The sequence below is a fragment of the Struthio camelus genome, chromosome 14 (assembly GCF_040807025.1).
Source record: "Struthio camelus isolate bStrCam1 chromosome 14, bStrCam1.hap1, whole genome shotgun sequence".
NCBI lineage: Eukaryota > Metazoa > Chordata > Aves > Struthioniformes > Struthionidae > Struthio > Struthio camelus.
In genome coordinates, this window is record NC_090955.1 from 12,848,361 (window position 1) to 12,870,407 (window position 22,047).

General features: G+C 46.4%; 1 protein-coding gene across 9 annotated transcripts in view; it reads right to left on the bottom strand.

The window, feature by feature from the left end:
* ADAMTS9 (ADAM metallopeptidase with thrombospondin type 1 motif 9) overlaps window positions 1-22,047 on the bottom strand; it is a 90,718-nt gene that overhangs the window by 48,950 nt on the left and 19,721 nt on the right. For 7 of the 9 annotated variants that reach the window (XR_011144074.1, XM_068960424.1, XM_068960422.1 and 4 more), the window contains 11 exons: window positions 20,289-20,435; window positions 19,268-19,409; window positions 18,858-18,965; window positions 13,669-13,814; window positions 6,999-7,180; window positions 6,760-6,896; window positions 5,627-5,744; window positions 5,267-5,362; window positions 2,116-2,282; window positions 1,880-2,009; window positions 1,149-1,275 (listed from right to left, as the gene is read on the bottom strand). Coding sequence is in view for 8 of the 9 variants with exons in the window: in XM_068960424.1 (XP_068816525.1) it covers window positions 1,149-1,275; window positions 1,880-2,009; window positions 2,116-2,282; window positions 5,267-5,362; window positions 5,627-5,744; window positions 6,760-6,896; window positions 6,999-7,180; window positions 13,669-13,814; window positions 18,858-18,965; window positions 19,268-19,409; window positions 20,289-20,435 (1,500 nt within the window). In the remaining variant the exon portion in view is untranslated. The remainder of the gene's footprint in view (window positions 1-1,148; window positions 1,276-1,879; window positions 2,010-2,115; window positions 2,283-5,266; window positions 5,363-5,626; window positions 5,745-6,759; window positions 6,897-6,998; window positions 7,181-13,668; window positions 13,815-18,857; window positions 18,966-19,267; window positions 19,410-20,288; window positions 20,436-22,047) is intronic. The other 2 variants (XM_068960425.1, XM_068960423.1) reach the window with 1 other exon arrangement.

Genomic DNA, 22,047 nt, shown 5'->3' on the forward strand with positions numbered 1-22,047 from the left:
ACCCCGTCAGCCACCGTGGCGTGGCGCGGCAGAAAGCCCGCAGGAACGCGCCTGCCTTGGGGCCACGGGAGGAGGCGGAACGAGGTGCTGAGATTTAGGGCTACGTGCAGATAAGACCCTTTGGGGCATTTACATAAACAATGAACACACGTGCTTTAACTGGAAATCCTAACCGTTTCCAGCACAATCCAATGCTTTGTGGCTTCAAAGCCCTCCAGGAATATTAGGCAGTTAACTCCAGCATTGCTCCTTGGAGGGAAAAACCTGTTACGTTAGCAAAGCTAGAAGAATAAGATCAAGAGGATTTGGAATCAACAGGGCCTTAGTTGCAGGCAGCCCTTACATCCCTGACGGCTTTCCCAACTTCTGCATTTCCCCTTCTCAAGTTTCCAACCCGTTGCAATGGCAACGGCTGTTACCGCGACAACCCAACCTGCAGCCAGGAAAGAGCTGGCCTGTTTTCACTCCAGATTTAACACAGCAAAGAGACACCCCTCAGAAAACCCTGCAGCCTAAATTGCCTCACCAGCAGCCATTTAACACCACCATATTTACGCTCTGAAATGCAAAACCAGTTGCTTTCTAAAGGAAGATGGGTCGGAGCTCCTTGGGAGACAGCCCATCAATTCCAGCCCCGAGCGGGGATGAACTTGCTGAGAGCTATCTGGGGACAGCCCCAACCCAGCTGCGCACTTAAGCCCAGGCTGCACTTTAAGCATATGATGATAAATCCAAGTCTTAGTTACTCTTCTGCTTTGGGTACATGCTTTACCCTGTTTACGGGCTGTTTGCGGGACCACGCCGAGCATTTCTGATCCAGGCAGAGGAGAACTTCAGGCACTGCATTGTATCGCACAGGTAGATTTGTCAGTATTAGGTAAGAGATTCCTTATTGTTAGCACTAATTTCATGCACAAAGAGATATCTGAAGATGTAGAAGAATGCCCTTCCTAAAACAGAGCTGGGGCATGTCACTTCCCCCTTGCTTGACAAAGAGGCAACTTTTATTTATTTATTATTATTTTTAAATCTAGCAGAGGCCGCTGAGAAGAGGAATTATGGCAAGAGGTGAAAGGAAAGAGGAGTAAATAAGATATATATGCACATATATGTGATGTAATATGTATACATGACGGAGTAGGGTGCACCTTAATTCACATTCTGTGCTACAAGGCTCAGTTATTGGATCAGGTTGGGGAATCCGATCACATCTTTGGTCTGACACCGTGAGCTGATCCGACTCTCTCGTACACACAGGTTTCCTTTTTCTTTCTCCTATGCAAGAAGGAAAGACACATCGTTTCAGACGGACGGGAAAGTGGTCAAACCAATTATTTCTCTTACTCTTCATATAATAGCATTTAAGAAACATTTAATTATGCTCTAAATCTCTTCTGGAAACAGGGACAGGGTTAAGACTCTCTAAGAACAGTGGAGGGGGTTTAATACGGAGGTAGACGGGAAAGGAAAGGAAAGGTGCAGCGCGAGGGCGAAAGGAAGGCTTCGTGCACGTAGCAGGGCCAGCGCTGGCGGGTGGGGAGTAGTGGGAACACTGGTGGCTTTCGCGGCCTTAGGAAACGCCACACGACCTTTGCTGTGCTCGGGTTTCCTCATCCGCAAACCAGACGGCAGCACTTACCTGGCTCCGAGCGGGGCGTAAGGATCCCCTGCTTTGAAACAAAAGCACCAGACCAGTGCTACACCTTGCAAGCTGGTACCGGGCACCACAGATAATCTACTACTACGGCCCAGGGGAACCATCAAGCCCATAATGGGAGAATCTCAAAGAAAGCAAATGGAGAAGTATGTCAACGCTGCTGAGATCCCAGAGGAATCCAGGACAAAACAGCCTCGTCTTAAAGCATTCCCAAACACCTACCTTGGCAGAGTTTACTGCACGGCTGCCACGGGCCATACGCATTCCAGTAAAACTGCTGAGGTTTGTCCTCAATGGGGATATTAAACGTATAACGAACGTCAGGATTGTACAAATTGCCCACTGATAAAACCTGAGAGAAGAGAGATAAACCAGAGTAAACTGACAGGCGTCGCTGCCTACCGCTTTCAGCCCAGTACTGCTCGGCAGACTTTTCCAACGCACAGCGTATACTTCACCTGAAGCGTTATTTCTTGCTCAATCCGATCTGTAGAATTAATCCTTTCAACAGTATTATCCGATCCGCTGTATTCGATCACAGCATTCCCAACTTTGATTTCCCTTTTAAACATACTGACGACAAAGTCTCCATTTAATATAAAGTCTCCTTGACTGTTAGATAAGGCTGCATAGGTGCAAAAAACAAGAACTAAAGACGCAGAATTAACTCATACGTACATATAAAGTGGTCATGCGCTCTCAGTGGCCCCCTTCATTGGGTTCAGAGGAAAAACCTACTGGTACTCTCAGACAGAAAGGATGTAAAGGGAGCAGCAGAGGTTTTACAGGCATTGTCCCTACTCCTTTTTCCAATGGAGAGCCTCATTAAAATGAAAATTGTTCCTAAATGGTCCAGCCATAACCCAGGGCAAAGAGACGGCCAAAAAGGCCTGCCGGGCAGGCGCCCGAACACAGCACACGCAACCTGCATCCCAGATACACCACAGAAATAGGAACGCAGCAAAAATTCTGCCCAAATCTTTTTGCTCACCGTGCAGATGGGGTGGCTCTTGCATTGCCTCTAGGTGTGCTCCTAGGGTACAACCGTGTCAGCTAATTGCCCAAACTTCCATCTTCCAGTGGATAATTACAGGGAGTTTGGTCAGTATCTCTCTCTCCCAATCTCTCCTCCCCCCTTACATTTTTATTATTCCAAATCTAAGGTATGTGGAAGCACTAAAGGCTTAAAGCCTAAATGCTTTATAAAAGGAACAGTTTCCTGAAAACCGCAGTCTGCTGCACAACTTCACACTAATGCGATTATGTAGCTAATTTCCTAAGTTAGTTTCCCCACCATTTCACCCATCACAGCTACATTACTACAAAGCCTCTGCACTGGAAAATCTAAACTTAACACCAAAACAGCACAGGGAACGTTTTACAATGAGTGAGGAGAGATAATGAAGCAAAACTCTGCTTGGTAGCAAACGCATAGAGATGGAGAAAAACTCACAAAGGAGCCTACATACTCGGCCAAATTCCATACCTTGGAAGCTTTAATGCCATTAGGCGGTACTAAAACATGCTAAAGGATTCCTTTCCATTTACTGTATCTTCCTACAATAGGAATGTGTCTTGGACTTGATGACAACATCAAATTCCTCCTAAATTGTTAAGCAACTACAAGGTTCACAGTATTGAGGGCCCAAGATTTCACACTCAGTGAGCTGCAAAAAAGTGGACACATGCACACTTCTTATTTGCTTTCATTCGGGCCTAATATGAAGAGATGCTTTCCCAGCAATATTAAAGCAACATTAAAGAAGATTTGACTTCATTGCTTCCCAAGAAGATTAAAGGCCCTCCCAGAAGAGCCGAGAAGTCCTCTGGGGCTTGTTCTGGCGGGGACTAGTTTGAATACATACAGCGTGGGGAAGATTGTTTTTTCTAGGAAGATGGAACAACGGACCACGCTTCTCTCCGCTAGGATGGAAAACCATCACCCCTCAGTAAGGTTTTTGCGGTACCGATGTGTGTGCGTTCACCCTGTCCTTGTCTCCTATGAACATCGGAGGATGGCGCAACCTGGCTGGAAACGAACGGCCATGTGCGGGCAAGGAGTGAAAACCTCGCACAGCCCCAATCCGGGAATCAGAAGGATAAGCAGGGATGCTCTCAGGTGTGTCCCTGAATGGTGGGTCTGCTCGTGGACCACCTTTCAGAGTGGCTGCCACCACTGTCCACCACTTCCTTCTGGTGTACTACAGTCTCTTGGGTGACACAAAGAAGTGAGTAAGTGTCTTCACCTGGGCGGAGAACCATCAGCCTATTCCCATTTTTAACACAGCCAGTAACAGCAAGCACTTAGGCTTAGCCCCCCCGTATTTTACAAGAAGGCTCAGCAGCTCAGGAGTATTGCTGCCTCTCCAGCCTCCTTTCAGTTGCATCTCTCTGGCTTTGGGGACAGCTCATTCTCCTTGGACTCGCTCCCCTCTCGAAGCAAATGCACTCCCTTCTGCACGCTTGCTTTTGAAAGTTCGCGCAGAAACTGCCAAAAAGCAGCAGCAATGCCATCCTGTTTTGACAAGCTGTCTTTGCAAAATGAGATGAAGTGCCTTGCTTGGAGATCTGAATAAGTGACCCTAAACTACCAGGGAGTGCAGCTGACCATGTCAGACAAGGGGTGCACGAAAGGAAAGAAACAGCCAAAACAGCAGCCATCTCCCATGGACTCCAAGGAACCACAGCCCCATTCCCTGCTCTGCAAACGGCCAGAATAGACTCCAAGGGACACAAACAGCACAACTTCAAAACAAGCCTTCTGCCAGGCAGGTATAAAATCAATTGTAAAGTGCAGTTGTATTATCTTTGTTATCCGCTCTTCACAGAGCTCGCCGCAGAGTAAATTGCTGCTCAGCATGGTGGAAAAAAGCATGGCCGTGCTAAAAGCGTATGTGCATGCAGCAGAGTGATTTTACATCGCATTGTGAACACATTTTCATGTGGCTCTGGAGACATACCCACCAATTAAATCGGTGATTATGAATTTACAGCAGATAAGGCCAAGTTATCACCAGGTTTAAATTAAAACAGCTTATTCGGTGTAGAGTATTTCTTTACAATTATACGGCACTGTTTGACAGGGACAAGAAGGGCTTAGTCTAAGTGAAATCAGAAGTAGTATTCCCAATGACATAGAAAATAATAATTCTTTGGATTTGTTTGTACATGCATGTCTTTCTAGGCATAGCATATTTATTCTGTAGCCAGAGGATGGTGAAAGCAGAGATGCCCGAGTCCATGATTAGGAAATTCCCAGGGAACTCAGGGGTCTGGTTGGTTCCTAGCTCTGCGCCTCAGCTCCCACCTGCAGAATGGGTTCACTGATCCTTCCCAACTCCAGAGACACCCTAAGGGGATATTTCTTATAATCTGCGAGCCTCTTGAGCTCTGGATCGAGGATGGCTGTCCAATTAGCTGGGCATGCACAAAGAGATGGAGCAAGATGAGGCTGATCATGTTTGTAGGGCACATGAGAAATACTTTCATTCAGAAAACGTCTCCTTAAACGAGCTCTTCATCTTCCTTAGCAGAGAACAGCCAGTAGAAATATCAGCGCAACCAGAAACCAAAGCACAATTCTGGACTGAAACAAGTACGACCACTTACCCAGGTAGTTGTCATCCTCTGGTTTCCCTGAGTAACTGTGCTGACGCACATCAATGTTTGTTGCACCAGCTGGGATGCGGACCACAATGTTATAGCCTAGCAAAGATTTAACAGAAAGTCAAGGCTATTACACAGACATTTCATTCACTTTTTATGGGGCTAAGGGAAATGAAGGAAATTACCTCACATTGCACAAGCCAGTACTTTTCACTTAGGGATAGCATAAATAGTTATAAAATGGAATATGCTATAGCTAGAAGGATTTTGCATTTTATATCAGTGTTTTTGTAGATTAAGTGTGGTAACGGATTTTATAGACCTGCATTTTTCTCTATAAAGTTTTTAGCAACAGATTCTTACCATAATGCACCGTGTTAAACGTGCCCGCAATAGTTTTGCACGAAGAATTATCCCCACCACAAACGCCACATTTATCTCTTCTTGCTTTTGAATTCAGCACATGATCACATCCAGCTTGCTTTAAGAGAAAAAGTGAAAAGCTAGATCGAGCAAATACAGACTAGAACAGCATTTACAAATCTCCAAATGAAACCATACAAAAGATTTGTGCGAAAAAGGTTGCCATGAGACAAATCGTTTTGCTTCCCCACATTTTTCTCCACTGATTTACGGTGTGGCCATCCCACACCATTTTTAAACAAAAGGCTTTTTTCAAAGCAAGAATCAGAATGGCAGTTTGCACCAGGCAAGGCCTTAAGACTGCCTGGGATTTCTTCCCAGAGCAGTTCATTATTACCTGCTTCCTCGATACCATATTTGCTCATGAAATGGAAACATCCCCTCTCCCACATTTTCATCTTTGAAAGCTGGATATGGGTATCACCAGGCAAGGCCCTACTGCCAGCTACCAGCATTGCTCAGTACCAGTCTGCATTGCATGACCTGAGCGCAATTAATCTGTGTACATGCTGTTATCCTACTCTTTACTCTCTGCATATAGAGGTATCCTCAAAGGTAGCAGTCTTTCCCCCACGCTGCAAGAAGCTGGAGAGCTTCTGCATCTGCTTTGCAAGGGGCAGCTGAGCCCAGCAGTGCTGCTAGTTTAGGAACAGGGAAGGAGCCCTTAGCTAGAAAAAAATCTCTTGCACAGGTTGTTCCCGCAGAGAAAAGCATAAAAAATATTTGCAAACGGAAATACAAAATCTTCTGGGTCTGATTGGGAAGACGCAGGGCAGACCAAAGGAGGAGCCATCATTTGGATGTGAGCTCAGATTTCCACAGACCTCAGCAATGAGGGGCAGATTTACAAACATCCTCCATGCCAGGCTCTTCCGAAAATCCAGGGATGGCTGAGAGCTTCAAAACGCTCAGGGCTTGCCAGGGGACTTTGTCTACAGGCGCCGGCGTGCAGAGGGTACACAAATACCCAGATGGAGCAAAGCGCAGAAATGCAATCTTTGCTTCACAAAACTGATTGCAGTTTTCACTGATTTCACACTTCACCCTCTCTAAAAAGAAGGGAAAACAATCACCCGGCAAAGCCCCTGCACGCAGATGTCGTTTGTGTCGGGGCCACAGGGAGTCCCGTCGATGACGCGGTCCCGGAGCTGGTAATACGCCGTGTTTCCTGCCACTCGACAGAACAACTTGCACCGATCCTTCATCAGGACTGGGGGGAGGGAAAAAGGAAAAGCAGAACCGTGTTACCGCAACACCATCACCCTGATGCAGCAATTCATAGGGCGGAAATTGAATTCCCTCATTCCCTTACTTCCGCTGTATTTGGGAACCCAGCGCACATTCGTAGGCAGCCCATTGATGTTAAAATGCTTCCCGTCGAAGTCGGCGCATTGCTCATCCCGGAAGTCCTTCTTCAGCTTCGAGCATGGTTCAGTGTTGCACGATTTAAATTTCATTCGCCGACCCACGCAGTATTTCCCACCATTTTTAGGCCTGCAGAAACAAAGAAAATAGAAGTAGGCTGTGCAATCCCTGAGCGTGTATTTACCGGACAGCGTTTTCTAACCCTCCTGTATCCATTCAACCTCTCTCTCCTCAGATGGAGTTGGTCTCCAGACCTCCACCTCTAGCCTCCATCTCCACCAAGCTCTTGCGCGTGGGCTTTGATACCACATGAAGGTCAGGAAGGTGCTGTCATCCAAGACCTTTCTACTGACTGTGGTCGTACAGAGCAAGCCCTGCTGGTGCATCTTCCCATCGGCCTGAACGACCTTGGGATCAGGCTGAAGACAAGATGCAATTCTAGTCCTGCAACGTGTTCAGCACAGCTATCTGTCATACTGTTCTGAAGGCCTTACCTTGGTCCTTGCACATCTTTAACGAATATCCAGCTAAAAAGACCTTGCAGGCAGGTGTCTTACAAAAAGACTATATAAGCAACCCTAAGAAGGGAGAAAAAGAACAAGGGGGGAAAAAAGGGAGTATTCGTTCTCTGATGAACGTAGCAGTAAAGAGAAGCCGGAGAGAAGGAGCAATATCTTCCTCCTCAGGTAGGGATTTAGTTCCACACTGAGGGATGCCATAACAGGTGACCATCCCTCCATGACCCCCATTGGTCCTACAGATTTGGTGGCTGGGAGTTTGCATCTGATCATCTGGGTTGCAAATAACCAAACAGCACAACACAAAGGAGAGCTGCCTCCCCTGAAGGGCTGAAAGGCCAGCCTGCATTTAGTCTTTAGGGATTTATAGCCCCAAAGGCTAGAGACTTTTAAATAACTTTATCTTCACTTATTTCAGAAAGAACCATCTGAGAAACCAAGAACAACTTTATGCCCATTTTACAGGAAGAGGAGTACTGTATCAGCTGGATATGATCCAAGCCACATAAAAGCCCGTGGATAAGCCTAGGGGAAATCATAATTTTAAGTTTCCCAACTCCCATATTCAGGTCTCTAGCCATAAAACTATGCTTTTTGTCCTTGCATGTAGACAAAGCTGTTGCCAGATAATAGCTTACCCCAGGAACTGAAAACACCACCTTCCCTATCCCATTGGAGACAAGCAAGGGGCTCCCGTTGCTGTCAGCAACGGCGTGAGAGCGAGCGGGGCTTGGGAGGTGCTTGTGCCTCATGGACACTCATTTTCAGATGTGGTAATGCTGCTAGAAAAACATCTTTGGAACACAAGCTAGCCTACTTGCTGGCTGTTTAAAGGACATTTCTGCTAGGAACATGGTAAGATTTTGTATGTCCCTCTTAACATACAGCCTTCTGTGAGCCCACCATAAAAAAAACAGAAAATGGCATTCATCGTGCTTTAAATCTTCCAGTAAAAAGCACTGCCTCCGCTGCTCGCTCCTGAAATTGCAAATGCACGAGGCTCCTCCAGATAGGGGGGAGGGAAAAAGGAAAAATTTCCAAGTCTGCAGGAGAGGTTGGAAGAAAGAGAATGAGCTAATACTGCAGACTGTAAAGTCATCCTCTGAGCAGCAAAGCCGGGCGACGCACGAGGAGGTCTCCTCTAGTGGGGCGAGATGGGGAGAGGAGAGGCAGCGGAGCAGGAACGAGCACCTACCGCGAGATTTTTACTCTGACTGCTCACGGCTTCCAAGATAAACTGCCTCTGGGGTACGGCGGGGTTACTACAAGCTACCACTGTTAATAACTATAATAAAAACTTCAGTACCGACCAAGCAGCTTTGTTATTCCCTGATGCTACAGAAGGAAAGATATTACAACGTAAATTAAACAACATCCAAAAGGCAAAAATAAGACGGAGGCGCCCACCACAAGCTCTCCACATCATATCCAGCTGAGGTTTCCTTAACATAACACAAATGGACAACCTGTGCGCACACACGCAAGGGTCTCTACACCCAGCAAGGCAACAAGCTCCTACAGTGGCACATGATTTTTTAGTGTCTCTTAAAACACAGACACATCAACCACCCACCCGGCGCAGCAGCGCCTTTCCTCCCACTAGTAACAATTCCTCCCTCCTGTACTTGAAGGTTACTTGCGACTGAAGTATCACAATTCCTGGGAAATAAACAGGGAAGAAGAGGCACCAAGAGGGGCCCCTGCTTGTCAAAAACTTACTGGCGAAGCAGGGAAGCGAGGCAGACCTCCTCCAGCCCGCCGGCCACCCGGTCCGCACCCCTCCCACGTTTAACGGATGGACTTGTCTCCTCCAGCAGCACCAATGAGAGGCAGAGCACCACCGCACCATGTTTTCCCTGCCCTAGCCGACACGCAAGCTGCTGTGGTGCAAATCCCTCAGTCCTATCTGAAACACCTGAGGGCAAGCTTCGCCCTTAGGCGCAGCCCTGAGCAATAAGCGGTAACATCAGCTCCACCTGCTCTGAGGACAGCTCTCGGGTGCCACGTGGGAACTAAACTGGTGTCACTTACAAATATACCTGATGCTTAGAAATAAGCAAGTAACAGTGATTAAAAAAAAGATGTTAACCACACCTTGGATGGTGCAGATTTCGGTGTGAATAAGACTAATTTCAGATCACTTCACACCGACTCCGAACCGAGTGAATCTAAACCCGGCTGGTCTGTTCTCCGCCTTGGTTTGACAAACAGCTTTTTCCACTAATTTAACTGAATACGCTTGGAATCACTCCGGCGCTAACCCAGTGCAACAGCCCGCGCAGACCCCTCCTGGGCACATTTGCGGGGAGCAATTCCTCCTTTCGCCGGTGGCAGGGCTGTGATTTCCGAGGGCACCCTTCAGGGCACCAGCCAGCAAGCGGTTTCTCGTAGCCTTTTCGCATGCAGGCACATTACCTACCGCTCCTACCTCTAGCGTCAAAGGACCGTCCTGGCCAAATCACAACATAGCACCCAGGAAGAGGCGCTTTCTAGCAGCAGCAGTTCTCGGCCTTGGAAGAACACCCCAGATCTCTGGGAGCCGGCATCATTCATGGGGGATTGGACAGGATTCATCATTTCCGCTTTGAAAACATGTATACTTTTGTAGCGCTGCTGCAATTTGACAGAGGCTCTAAATTATGCAAATCTCTAACAGGGCACTTCTTAAAGGAAAAAAATGGCAATTCTGACATTTTTATGGCAACCACATTGCTTCCAATATGAATCTGTTAATACAAAAAAAGTCTCCTTTTAATTGAAGGCAGTTAAGAACAACCTGCAGCGCACCTTTTTTTTAAAAGGGTGCGTCTAATAAGATCTGAATACCCCAAGCAATTAACCTTTTTTCTACACGTGACCCAGGAGATTGAGCTATCTTATTGAGCACATGTGCTTGCCATAAACCGAACTTGCCGTCTTGTTTCAAACTCTCAGATTCATAACTGTGGCAGTAAATCTCCCTGCAACCAGTGTTTGGGCCTTGAACACACTCACGCTTCTGACATTTCAAAACAGCCCCAAACCACTCTGACAATTTTAGGGCATTCTTAAATCTTTAATGATTCAGTATTGCTTTTCACGGAGTCTGAGTAAACAAAACAGCGCTAACCCTGAAAAATAAGTCAGCCTCATATAACATCAATTTTCAGTGTCATGAAGAAATACTGGATCCTTCAGCACTATCTAATATTTTTATGGATAACCATCAACCATGTACCTCAGAGATGGAAGGGGAAGCAACGCACACACAGAAACCCTCTTGCTCTGTCCCAGTTCCCCTTACCTCTGAATCATCTGTTTTATCAAGCAAGGGCTGGTATGGACTCTCGTTTTCAATCTAACAATATTCCCCTTACAAACTCCTGTGCACGCGTGCTTTGCTGGATACCTCCCAGGACGTGGCAGACAGCCCTGGGGAACATTGGGGGCTTATTCTGACCCCATCTTAACAGCTCTTAAACACGTAATGCACCATCTATAAATACTAACCTTGAATATTTTCACTGCAGACCCCCAGGCAACACTGCTCTCGCGTTGGGCCAGGAGAGCTAGGTGCAGGCACGAAACGCTGTTTTTGGGCACACCTGGTATCTGCTCAGGCGCAGGAACCCTAGCAGCAGGAGCTCTGCTCTGGGGCGAGTGAAAAGCCCCCGAAGAAGTGACCGCGGGGCATGTGAATTCATGTGCACGTACACATAACTGCTTGTGCTCATGCACATGTGCTTAATGCTTTGGGGGACTGCAGAAAAATCTCTGAAGTTACAGCATATGCAGAGCACAGTCTGAGATCTCCTTCACAGCATCCTAGCAAGTCCTGGGGTCTGAGTAGCCAACAACCAGCCCATTCATCTATAGATGTGTTTACACGTCAAACTCGGATGGTTTTCGGCGCAGGTAGATAGTCTAGTGACAGACTGAAATGCAGACATGATCCAGCTCACATCCCCAGATAACACCGACCCACCCCAAAAGCCACTCTCGAAAACAGGGCTCTGAGTATTGACATCGTATGAAATAAGCTTTTCCCCCCCGTAACACGGCAGCTATGCTTTGCTCTGCAAAACGGGGCTCGCCCCCCAGACACCGTACGTGACATGCTGCAGCCGCTGGCGTTGTCCGTACCATCCTGCCTGGAATTCCCGAGGGGGCGATGCTGCTGGGAAGGGTCTGGTCTGGTTAGCTAATACATTCCTGAAGCGTATGTCAAAACACAGTCTGTTTCCATTTCAGAGGCTTACAGCTTCCTACAGTCCTGCAAAGTACTCATCCATGTAGGTGTCAGAGCACATTACAGAGGGAGACAGGAGCTGCAGCCTTATTTTCAGCCCATGGCGGGGGGAGGGCGTTCATTTTACATGCCGGATTTAGCGTAATATTTCATTGGCATGCAAGATACCACCCCAGATCCCCGCGCACAGGAAAGCTTCAAAAGAGCAAAACCCTCGTTCAGTATAAAAGGCCAAATGAAAACTCTCTCGGCTCTTACTCCACGTATGCGAGTTGATTTCTCCCGCTTGACGAAAGGCAGCAAAACAGAGACTAGACCTACTCTGGATATTTTGGGATATTTTTGGATTTTTGAAGCGCTCTGAGAAGCAGGAGAGGCGGGGAGAGCGTGCCGTAGTGGCTTTGCGTCGTGTTTTATTCCCGTCTCGCTCACTCGCGCCGTCTCGGCAGCGCCCCGATGACGGGAGTGCCGATGGCGGGAGCCCATGCCACGACGTCCAACTACCGGGGCAAAACAACAGCCGGTGGAAACCGCTGGGGACTGCGCTGCGACAGACGAGTCCCCGCGGAGACTTCACGAGGGGTTCGAGAAGAGGCAGTGCCAGCTACCCCGCTCCTGAAAGACGCCTGGAGAATAAATGCTAGCCACGATAAGCGTAGGGGATTTCAAAGGGAGTTTGGTGCCGAGAGTACTTGGGTGCTCCTGAAAACCCCAGGCACAGCAAAATGCCTCGCGAAACGCTACGTTACAAAACACAAGCTGTAAGAGAAGACGATATTTAAAATCCCTCGGCTCGCCCTTAGGAGAAAACAGATTTTCTATCACAAAAGCTATCAGTCCAAGCAGATGCAGCTACGGAAGATGGGAATACGTTTCACTGGCTGCAGAGCTATTCCTGCACGTGGACACGTATTTTATTTTCACGTCTCCTCGGCTCAGCGTTGCAAAACGGGCTGCTGGAGGACCATATGGCACGTGCTGACTCAGCACAGCGAGACGCGAGTCCCCCTCGGCTCCTGCCTTTCCCAGCATCACTTTAATTAACGTGCTGGCGTCTGACTCCCTCCGTCTCGACGTCTTCTCTCTTTTGACACCTGCCCGGGCGAGCTGAGCAACCCTCTCCTGCCGCTTCCCCACCGCCGTCGCGGGGGCAAACCCTCCCATCTCCCTTCCTCCAAGCAGCTCTTCAGCCCCCTTCGTGCTCTCGGGGACCGAAAGGAGGCAGCTAAACAGGAACCACCAGTCATTTATGTAAACAGATTGTTTTCACACTGGTTGCTCAACCCCACACTAATATTTTACAGGCCGCGCATTCGCCGCCTCGAAGCCTGCGGCGAAATTCCTTGCCGTTTCAAAGGGTTTGGGGTTTTGCCTTCCATGGTGATGGCAAACATTTTTAAGCGCCGCCTTTTAATGGGGCACAGATTTCTACCGAGGTTCTAGTCTGGGTCAGCTTGCATGTAACAGTATAAAGAATGTGCCCTGCAGGAGCAGCTGCAAAAGCGGCCAAAACAGGAGTAAAATGGTAGAAAACAGATAAATATGCGGCCCAGCTTCCTCCCGTGCTCCCTCCCCTCTCCCTCCAGCACCTTTCTCATCCAAAACTTGGGAAGATGAAAAACACCTTCTGCGTTAAGCAGGACCCCAGTTGTGCCTCTCCAGGACACGAGGAAACGAGGAGACAATAAATCTAACCAGATATTCCAGCTCTTTCCTTTTCTTTCTGTCGAAGGGTCCCTCCTCAGCACACTTCCCTTTTGGACAACTAACCAAAAAATGGGATTTCGGCCCGTTGAGGCAAGCGGGCTGCTTCGCCCCTGCCCGTTGCAGCCACGTGCCCTCGCTGGGGGCTGCCCCACGACCGCACTTACTCGGGCCTGTTGCACTCCCGTATCGCCGTCTTTATGCCCCCGCCGCAAGTTCTCGAGCAGGTGCCGAAAGGGCTCCACGTGCCCCACGCGCCGTCCAGCACCGGCGCCTCTCGCTCCTTGGGGACGCACATCCCGAACCGGCAGTGCTGTGGGCGAGAGAGAGAGATGGGAAATTTTTTCATTACGAGTCGAATGCTAGTGATCAGCCCTGATGCCAAGACTCATTTGCTTGCTTTTTCTCAAACACCCCGCTTGAATCGCAACAAAGATTTCCCAAACGAACATTTGGATGTTTTTACTTTTGGTCAGTCACCCAAATTTTATTTGCATAAAAACCTAGAGTGTATTTTTTAAGAGCCAAATTTGTAGCAGAGCAGATTTCCCCCTGGGCTGGACTCAAGAGAGCACTCTGAATCCGTGCTCAGCTCTAGTTTCAAGCACATATTGGGTGCCTTCTCCCGAATCAAGGCCCCACTTATTTCAGTAGCCACAGGACCAGGCCACCTTGCATTTTCTTTCTCTGCAGGGAAGATAAACAAGCAGTCCCAATCTTTCGCACCCTTAAATGGAGAAGAGAAGGCAAGCGGCAGAGTCCAGAGGAGTGATTTATGGGAAGAAAACTGAGGACAACGACAACCACCGAATACTCCCCGTTTGCTGAAGCCGACCAGCGTAGCAATGCTCACAGCGCTGGCTTTTGAAAACCTGCTTATCTGATTTCCTGGAGAGCAGCAGGAACCACAAAGTGTCATAACAGGAGGCAGACAATAGGGACGTGTATTAGCAAACAGCAGAAAAAAACCCTCAAACCTCTCCACAGCTGTACAAAATCCCAGAAGAGGGAAAGGAAAGAAAAGTTCCAAATGCAAAAGGGCAAATTAAAACAAAGAATTCCTCACTCCAAAGTATTTTTTTCACTCAGCCATAACATGAGACTTGCCAAGGCTTGGTCTGCACTTGTATTTTCCAGCTATAACTCTTGTCTATTTTGTTTGGAAAACTGGTTTAAATTATCTTGGCACCCCCCCGCCCCCCTATTTTTATAGTGCAAATTAAGTCTCTTCTGGATGTGTTTGTTGTACAATTATAAAGACTTCTCTGGACAGACCAGATCTAGGGGAGAGTCACATCCTGGCCCCACTAGAATTGATAGAAAAATACCACCAGACCCCAAAAGGGATTTTACTCTCACTGAACACCGCTTGCTAAAGTAGATTTAAACCTGGAGATGTGCTTATTTGCTGGCAGATGCCTAAATCTTTGCAATTATATGAAACCCAAACATTGCTGATTGCTCACAAATTAGACGAAACTTGGAAACTTAAGAAAAAAATGTTGAAGCATCATTGAAATAGTCCCTTGTGATATTTTACTGCATCAGGTGCTGTTCAGACAGGAAAATACCCAATGATCTTTATGGCGATAGGTCTAATTTACTAATGTGCCATGTTTACCTCCTCTTTACTTCAGAGACCAACTCAAAGGGGCTTCCAAAACTGATGGCGAGTTTCACACCTGTAGGACAGTTCTTCAATAACACAAAAAGTCCCCTGAAAAAATCTAAGGGAACAGTTTGAGGAAAAGTGTTGTTTGCTTCATTTCCTGGGAAGGTCAGGCTAATGAGATCTCATGGTGTCTGACCGTCTGTCCACCACTCTCCTAATGTCTGCATCCACTGATGGGCTGCAGACGAACCGGGCAGAGCGCGCGAAGCAGTGGAGGTATTTTTTCTTACTCTAACAGGAGAGTGGCCAGCTGGGGAGAGGAAACAAGCCCTTTCCCTGAGACAGGAATCAAGGTTATGTCAAGCTATCTAGGAAAATAGATCAAGGTCAAGCTACCACTGGGGTCTACAGCCTTCCCGTATGACACTGGCTCTGCAACATGCTCGACACCTTTCCCTGATGACAACCTGCTCAACGCATTGCTACCTGCTGGGGAAGAAAGCTGAGCTTAGCTGTGTTTGCTGCGTGCACAGCTGGCAGGATGACCGAACAACTCATAGCTTGGGCCCTAAATACTGCGCTTACTAAGGGATGAGCTTGGTCTCTAGGCTACGTGCTGTGCATCTGCCTTCATCCGAAGATTTGATTCCCCAGATAGACACTGGCTTACAAAAGCGTCTGCTACAGTAGAAGACAGGAACAAAATCAGCTGAAATGCCGAGTTCCTCTGCTGCAGGACAAACCCTTGCGATGCATCCCTCCTCCCGGCCTTTCGAGGGTCAAGGAACTGCAGGATGGCGACCCCCCCCCCATCAGTCATTTACAGGGACAAAGGGGGCCAGCAGCTATCATCAGCATACCAAAACGCACGACATCAGTACATCCACGCTGTCCCAGAGGAGAACTTCTCGCAGAAACGTTGACACTCACAGCTAAATATGTAACCACAGTCATGCTTGGCACCGCTGACCCGGAGCAGATCGAATAGCTAACTAGTGAATGTACACAGCTAACAGACCGTGACATGACCTATATGTCTCCCATCCGAGGGTTGAGGATTAACCAGGAAATTACCTAAATCTCTTGATTTTATTCCAAACTGGGGGCTTGTGGTGATAGCAAATTGATAGCGAATCGGGGTGGGGGGGGGGGAGGAAAGAGCAGCTGTTTTAAATAAACAGCAAGATTATCTTATGGAAACGCAATGGTGTTTCTTGGAACCACGCTGTGAATAGTCTGGCTGTGCAACCCTCATGTCTTTTTTATTTTAAAAATAATTCCTACGCTGAATTACAACAGAAAACTAAGAAGTCTGCCAGGGTGCTCTTTCCTATGAGCTTACAGATCAGAGAATGAAGAGAATAAAAGGGTTTTTGTCTGGAGCAAGTTCAAAATAACTTAAACAGATACAAAGTTGAACAGGAGAGCAACGGCAGGGAAGGGAGACACTATAGCAGACTTTCCTTCCCTTTGTCTTGCCACAGGGGCCTTAGATAATTCACCAAAACCAGCTCCCGGACTTGGCTGATTTGGCTGAATAGATTAGCAGGGGGCAGACAAGTGCTGTGAAGCTTCACGCATGCATAACTTATACGGTACCTGCTGCCATAAGGGAGGAGACAGAAATGATTACTATTCATCTGTGCTTCTTTTACCATTCTCTAAAACAACCCTGAAAACCACAAGAGACACAGATCCAAGCTTATGAGCCTCTTTATTTTCTTTCTTTGCGGCATAGTGATTTATTTCCAACTGGTAAGACACGGGCACTGTCAAGCAGAGCAAATGATCATGACTGGTGTTCACCCAACAAAGGCCAAAATCTGGGCTTATTATTTGATTTAGTGGTATCAACTCCAGTGCCCTAGCATTCAAAATATGCATAAGCTTATTGCATAAGCCCATCTTGTTTTATTACCTTTGATTTAAAAATAACTTTAAAGCCTGGTTAAGTCTATATTTCAGTAGCTGTAGCTAGACTTCCCTTAGCTATTCAGACTCTCTTGTTTCCAGAGGTATCTCCATAAAAAATGGCATGGTATTTTCTCTGTCTGCCAACCCATATATCATGGACTTTAAACATTCAGGCTTGAGGCAAGGCATTAGTCAGCATGCAGTGGTTCGACAGGGCTCCTAGCCACTGCAGGATACCAAAATAGTGATTTGTTCCAACGAAACGCACTCTGGACTCACACCTCAGCACTTTACAAGCCCAAGAAAATAGTGAGGAGGAAAGAGCTTATGATAATCCAAACCCTAAGCCTGAGTTAGACCAACACACAAATACAACGCGCAAAGCCTTTTTTTTCACAGAATACATTCAAATGCCTGGATGCAATTCGACTGTTTTAGCCTTTCCTAGGATCCCATCCACTCTCAGCAGAGAAGTTCAGTTCACACTTATCTAAACTTGTCCGCAGATGTCTGAACACAACTCTGGTCATATCCAAGCGTAACTGCAGGTATGCCTGAACAGAACTGCAGCTCAGACATTTGGCATTCAAAAAAAGTAGTTATTTCCGGGCAGCCAGGTCTGAGCACGTCCCAAGCTCACAAACAGAGAAATTGAAGATACAAGGTGTATGGTCATGGGTGTCCCACTTAAGAGCGGACTTTTGATCCTGATTCTCAAGAAAGGGAGTGATTTTACATAAAAACAGTAAATATTGGTGTGCCACTGGCACCAAAGAGTAACGCAGGAATAGAGTTCCAGTAATATCTCTACCATACACTTGACCTTAAAAACATCAGGTTATCAAGTTCTGCTCCCGTGTTGACTATGCTTTTCCATAAGGAAGGTAAACCGTTACATTATGCCCATTGCCTTAAACGAAATCAGTGTTCACAAATGAGTTTCAGACACATGTAACAAAAAATTAATTGCCAAGGAGACCCACAACCTTTGTGAAAGACTGCACCTAAAATAGCATCCACATTTGAAAGACTATGAATTTAGACGCAGAGTCTTTCAAGGCAATGAAACTTTAAATATTGATCATTAATTAACTACAAGACCAAATTTTTACGCTATGCTTTGTTGAATAACATCATACATTGCTTACTAGAGCAAGATGGGGAAGATCGTTATTCAGAAAAATATTATGAAAACTAGTTGACATTTTTCTTCAAAAGATTCAGCATCTCAATAAAAGAGAAAAAAATCTTCCAACTAATTTTCTCCAGATCTGAACAAGTGAAAACTAAAAACTTATCCAAGAAAATGTATTTAGTTGGAAAAATATTTAGTTGGAAGCTAACATTGCACATGGAAATGGAAAATTTTTATGAAAAACTGCCAAAAAGGCTCATACAGAAAATGTCAACTAGTTCTATATTTTACTCTGAAGCTGTCAAGATGAGAAGCCAGTTGGCAAGTTTATGTTACGTATAATTACTAATTACTCACATCACATGGGAAATTTCTAATAAAAGTCTAGGAAAGCTTTGCAGAAGTTTTGCTCAAGAGTTCACTCTTAATTAATAGTGAAGAGTTCACTTTTCACTGTTAGTTTAAAAAGAAAGATAAGCAATCAAAAAAGAATAACTGCAATAAACAAAATAATGCCAAGCAGTAGATTTTAATCACATTACATGGGATACAGTTCACTCCTGTATAAAATGCTAAAACCATACAGAGCTGCTTTGGACAGGAGCTGCGGTCAGAAGCTCTATCCCATACAACTGGCCCTTGGGATAGGATGAGTTTGACTGATATATAGCTATAAAGGATGAGGTATTACAAACCTTTCCGGGTTCACATTCAGTCCCGTCAGCCCAAGGTGTGTGTTGAGTACGACATCCCTTGTGTGCTCCATCAATGTTAATACACCAGAGTCGCCGGCACTGCATCTGCTTAAGTTATTGAACAGATCAAAATATTAAACACGTTCATCCCACATGCCACACACCCTACTGGATGCATGATCCTCTATAAAATTATCCTACTAGGATTTATCATTAACTCACAAGGTTGACAGTAACTTGACAGCTTGTTGCATCCCCACAAGCAGTAGAGCTGAAGGCCCAGGCTCTAACCAGCTGGTAGCTGGTGGGTGCAGTCTTTACACCAGCCCCTTTCCCTGTTCACCCAGTGCTGGGAAACCTTATTTTGATCTGTGAAAGCCAGCAAAACCAAAGTATGGAATTGCACTTACCATATACGGGCACACTTGAGATCCAGGTCCAAAAATTAACTCACATTGTTTATTGACATCATAAATCAGCCCCGGGAGCTGCTGAGGCAATGTGTAAGTTCTTGATGAAGGTTCATCAAGTAAACACTCCCCGTAACCAGTGCTACAACACAAAGCAGGAAAATGGTGTTAATCAGGAGGTGATGAGACTAGAACTCATTTATTTTCATCTAGGTTACCCTTATATTAGATGTTCACCACATCTGCCATATTTAACAAGCACTACAACAGCTGCTATGGAGAATAAGAGGCTGTCTACCTGTTCACTACCACCCCATGTTGTGCTGATGACTGTTCACTATAATGCAGTCAACTAGTCTAGCAAAAGCGTGTCTGACAGTGCATAAACTTCCTTTAGCTGCCGATCAAGCATTGGTATACGTTTAGAAAGAAAATCATTGGTATTCCTCTTGGATAGCAAGCAGAAGAACCACCCAAGGGACCAAGCTCCTGGATTCTCCTGGAAACCATCATAGTTTCTTTCTGCTCCCCATCACAAAGTGTGGGAAGGCCTCATGGCAGTATGGACAGCCACTGTGCATCTAAGCGAGCTGGGGGCTCCTTGAAATCTATTCCCAGAGCAGAGCTAGTGCCATTCAAGACCTGTGGAGCAGCAAGGCAGATGCAATCTGCCTCTTAACGCTCCATATCTGGCTCCCCACCTGATATGGCTCTGTATCTGGGCCACAGGGCTTGGAAAACTCACTCTTCAGGTTAGAGGAGAAGGCACATTCCTTAAAAGCAATATCCATGGGGGAACACTTACTCCTCCTCTAGAGAGGCCATTCCTTGCCAGCTATTCATAAGGCAGAGCTAGCAGGGACTGGATGCCAAGGGCACAGTCCCGCTCTACGTAAAGGACGTATGCGCACAAAAATCCCTCCGATTTCCTCCAAACGCTACACGCTGGGATTTCAGATAAACCAGTGCCCATACACACACAGGTAAAGACAGCCTAACACACACATAGGTAAGGTCTTACTCTAGAAATTCAGTGATGTATTTCCTACTGCATTTTGACCACATCCAGGGATTGGTGTAGAAGTTCAGTGTTGGTGCCATGACATGCTGTTGATTTTTACCTCCATCTTCTTTGCACTTATGATTGTCATCGTGTGGCATGTTAAATCTAACAGGAACACAGCAGAGACAAGTACAGCGGGATAAGTAGCAAGTATTTAGTACAGCAAGAGCAACAGTCTGAACTAAAAATAAGCAAAACCAATATTTGTTCCTAGATATGCTCCTGGTAGCTATTATGGAATACAAGTAATAATATTCACATATTCAGAAGGATCAACAGGCATTGTTTCAAACAGTTCTGAGTTCCTAGCAGTTGGCTGCAAAAAGCTACATAGGACCCTCCTAAAGCTCTCCACACCAGACCTGCATGTATTTAGCAAGACAAGTGCTTAAGGGAGCCTTGCATAAGACGCACTTTCAGTTGTAATTTCGTTTCCAACCAATGGCTATGATCCTGCTGGCAGGCTGGAGACGAAAATGGAAAGCACTCTGGAGCTGACCCAAAGAGCCAAAAGGTGATCAGGGGGAATAAGTTTCTGAAGCAGAGGAATCACTTGAGCCTACTGACCACTGCTGCCTGAAGCCCCTCAGTACAGGAGGTTGGCTGGAAGGTGTTTTCTAAAGCAGTTAAGTACCTTGGGCGACGTCCATCCCTCACACTGTTACCTAAATAGGGCTGCACCAGGGACAAATTTGGCTCCTATATTTTACATGGTAGGCTCACAAAACGCCATCAAGCATCAATGTCAACATAAGACCATGCAAAGTTTGCAGCACATGACACATCAAAGAATGTGGCAAGTATACAACAGAGACAGAACAGCTTAAACTGCTTTACTACTTGAAGTGGAAAAGGGGAAATGACCCAGTGTGATCTTACATTGGAAGGCCTGGGAGTTTACATCCCATTAATATTACCTCCAAGGAACCAACTTTTTGCTCTGCTCCACGTAAAAGAGTAAAGAGACATTTCCTGCTCAGGAGCTCCTCTAACCCCTTCAGCAGCTTTGGGGCAGCATTAGCGAAGGCATTAGCCACAGGTTAGGTGTGGGGAAGCCAAACCTTTGGGGAACTTCTGTCAGGAAATCTCATTTAAACAAATATAACTGTGGTTAAAAACAGAATATCTCAACCAGACCTCTGTGTAGAAAAAAAGAGTTTAAAACAATGAGTGCTCTTTTCCTAAGAACTCATCCATCCCACATCTACAGACTTCCATTGCAAACCAAGTATAAGGCAGTTTTGAATGGAATAAGCACCTTAAGAGAGTTGCATCTGTAGGGTAAAGGACTCTGATCTAAAAAGATTTTTCTCGTTACCCAATCTCAAAAAAACTCAAAATCAGCTAGCAGAAATACCCATTGGAGAAAAATTCCATTGAACGACTATGTCTCTGCTGGGCATGTCCAGTAACATGAGATCCTCCTTACTGAAAGTCCCCATGCAATGAAATAGTTTAGCAGGTACATCAAGCTCACTTATATATCTCAATCAACTGCCAGCCGAACCACCTAAATCCCTCCTTGTACGCAGCTGCTCCGCTGACTTCATGAACACCTTGCACCAAGGTGGGATGAGCTCTGATGGCTCGAGGAACCTGCCCTCAGAGAAGGTTTCAGTCCTGAAGGCAGGGAGAGATGTGCCCGTGCCCCTCACCCTGGTCATCCCCGAGGCACCCAGCACCATCTAGCCCTGGCCAAAGAGTCAGCTAGTCCCAG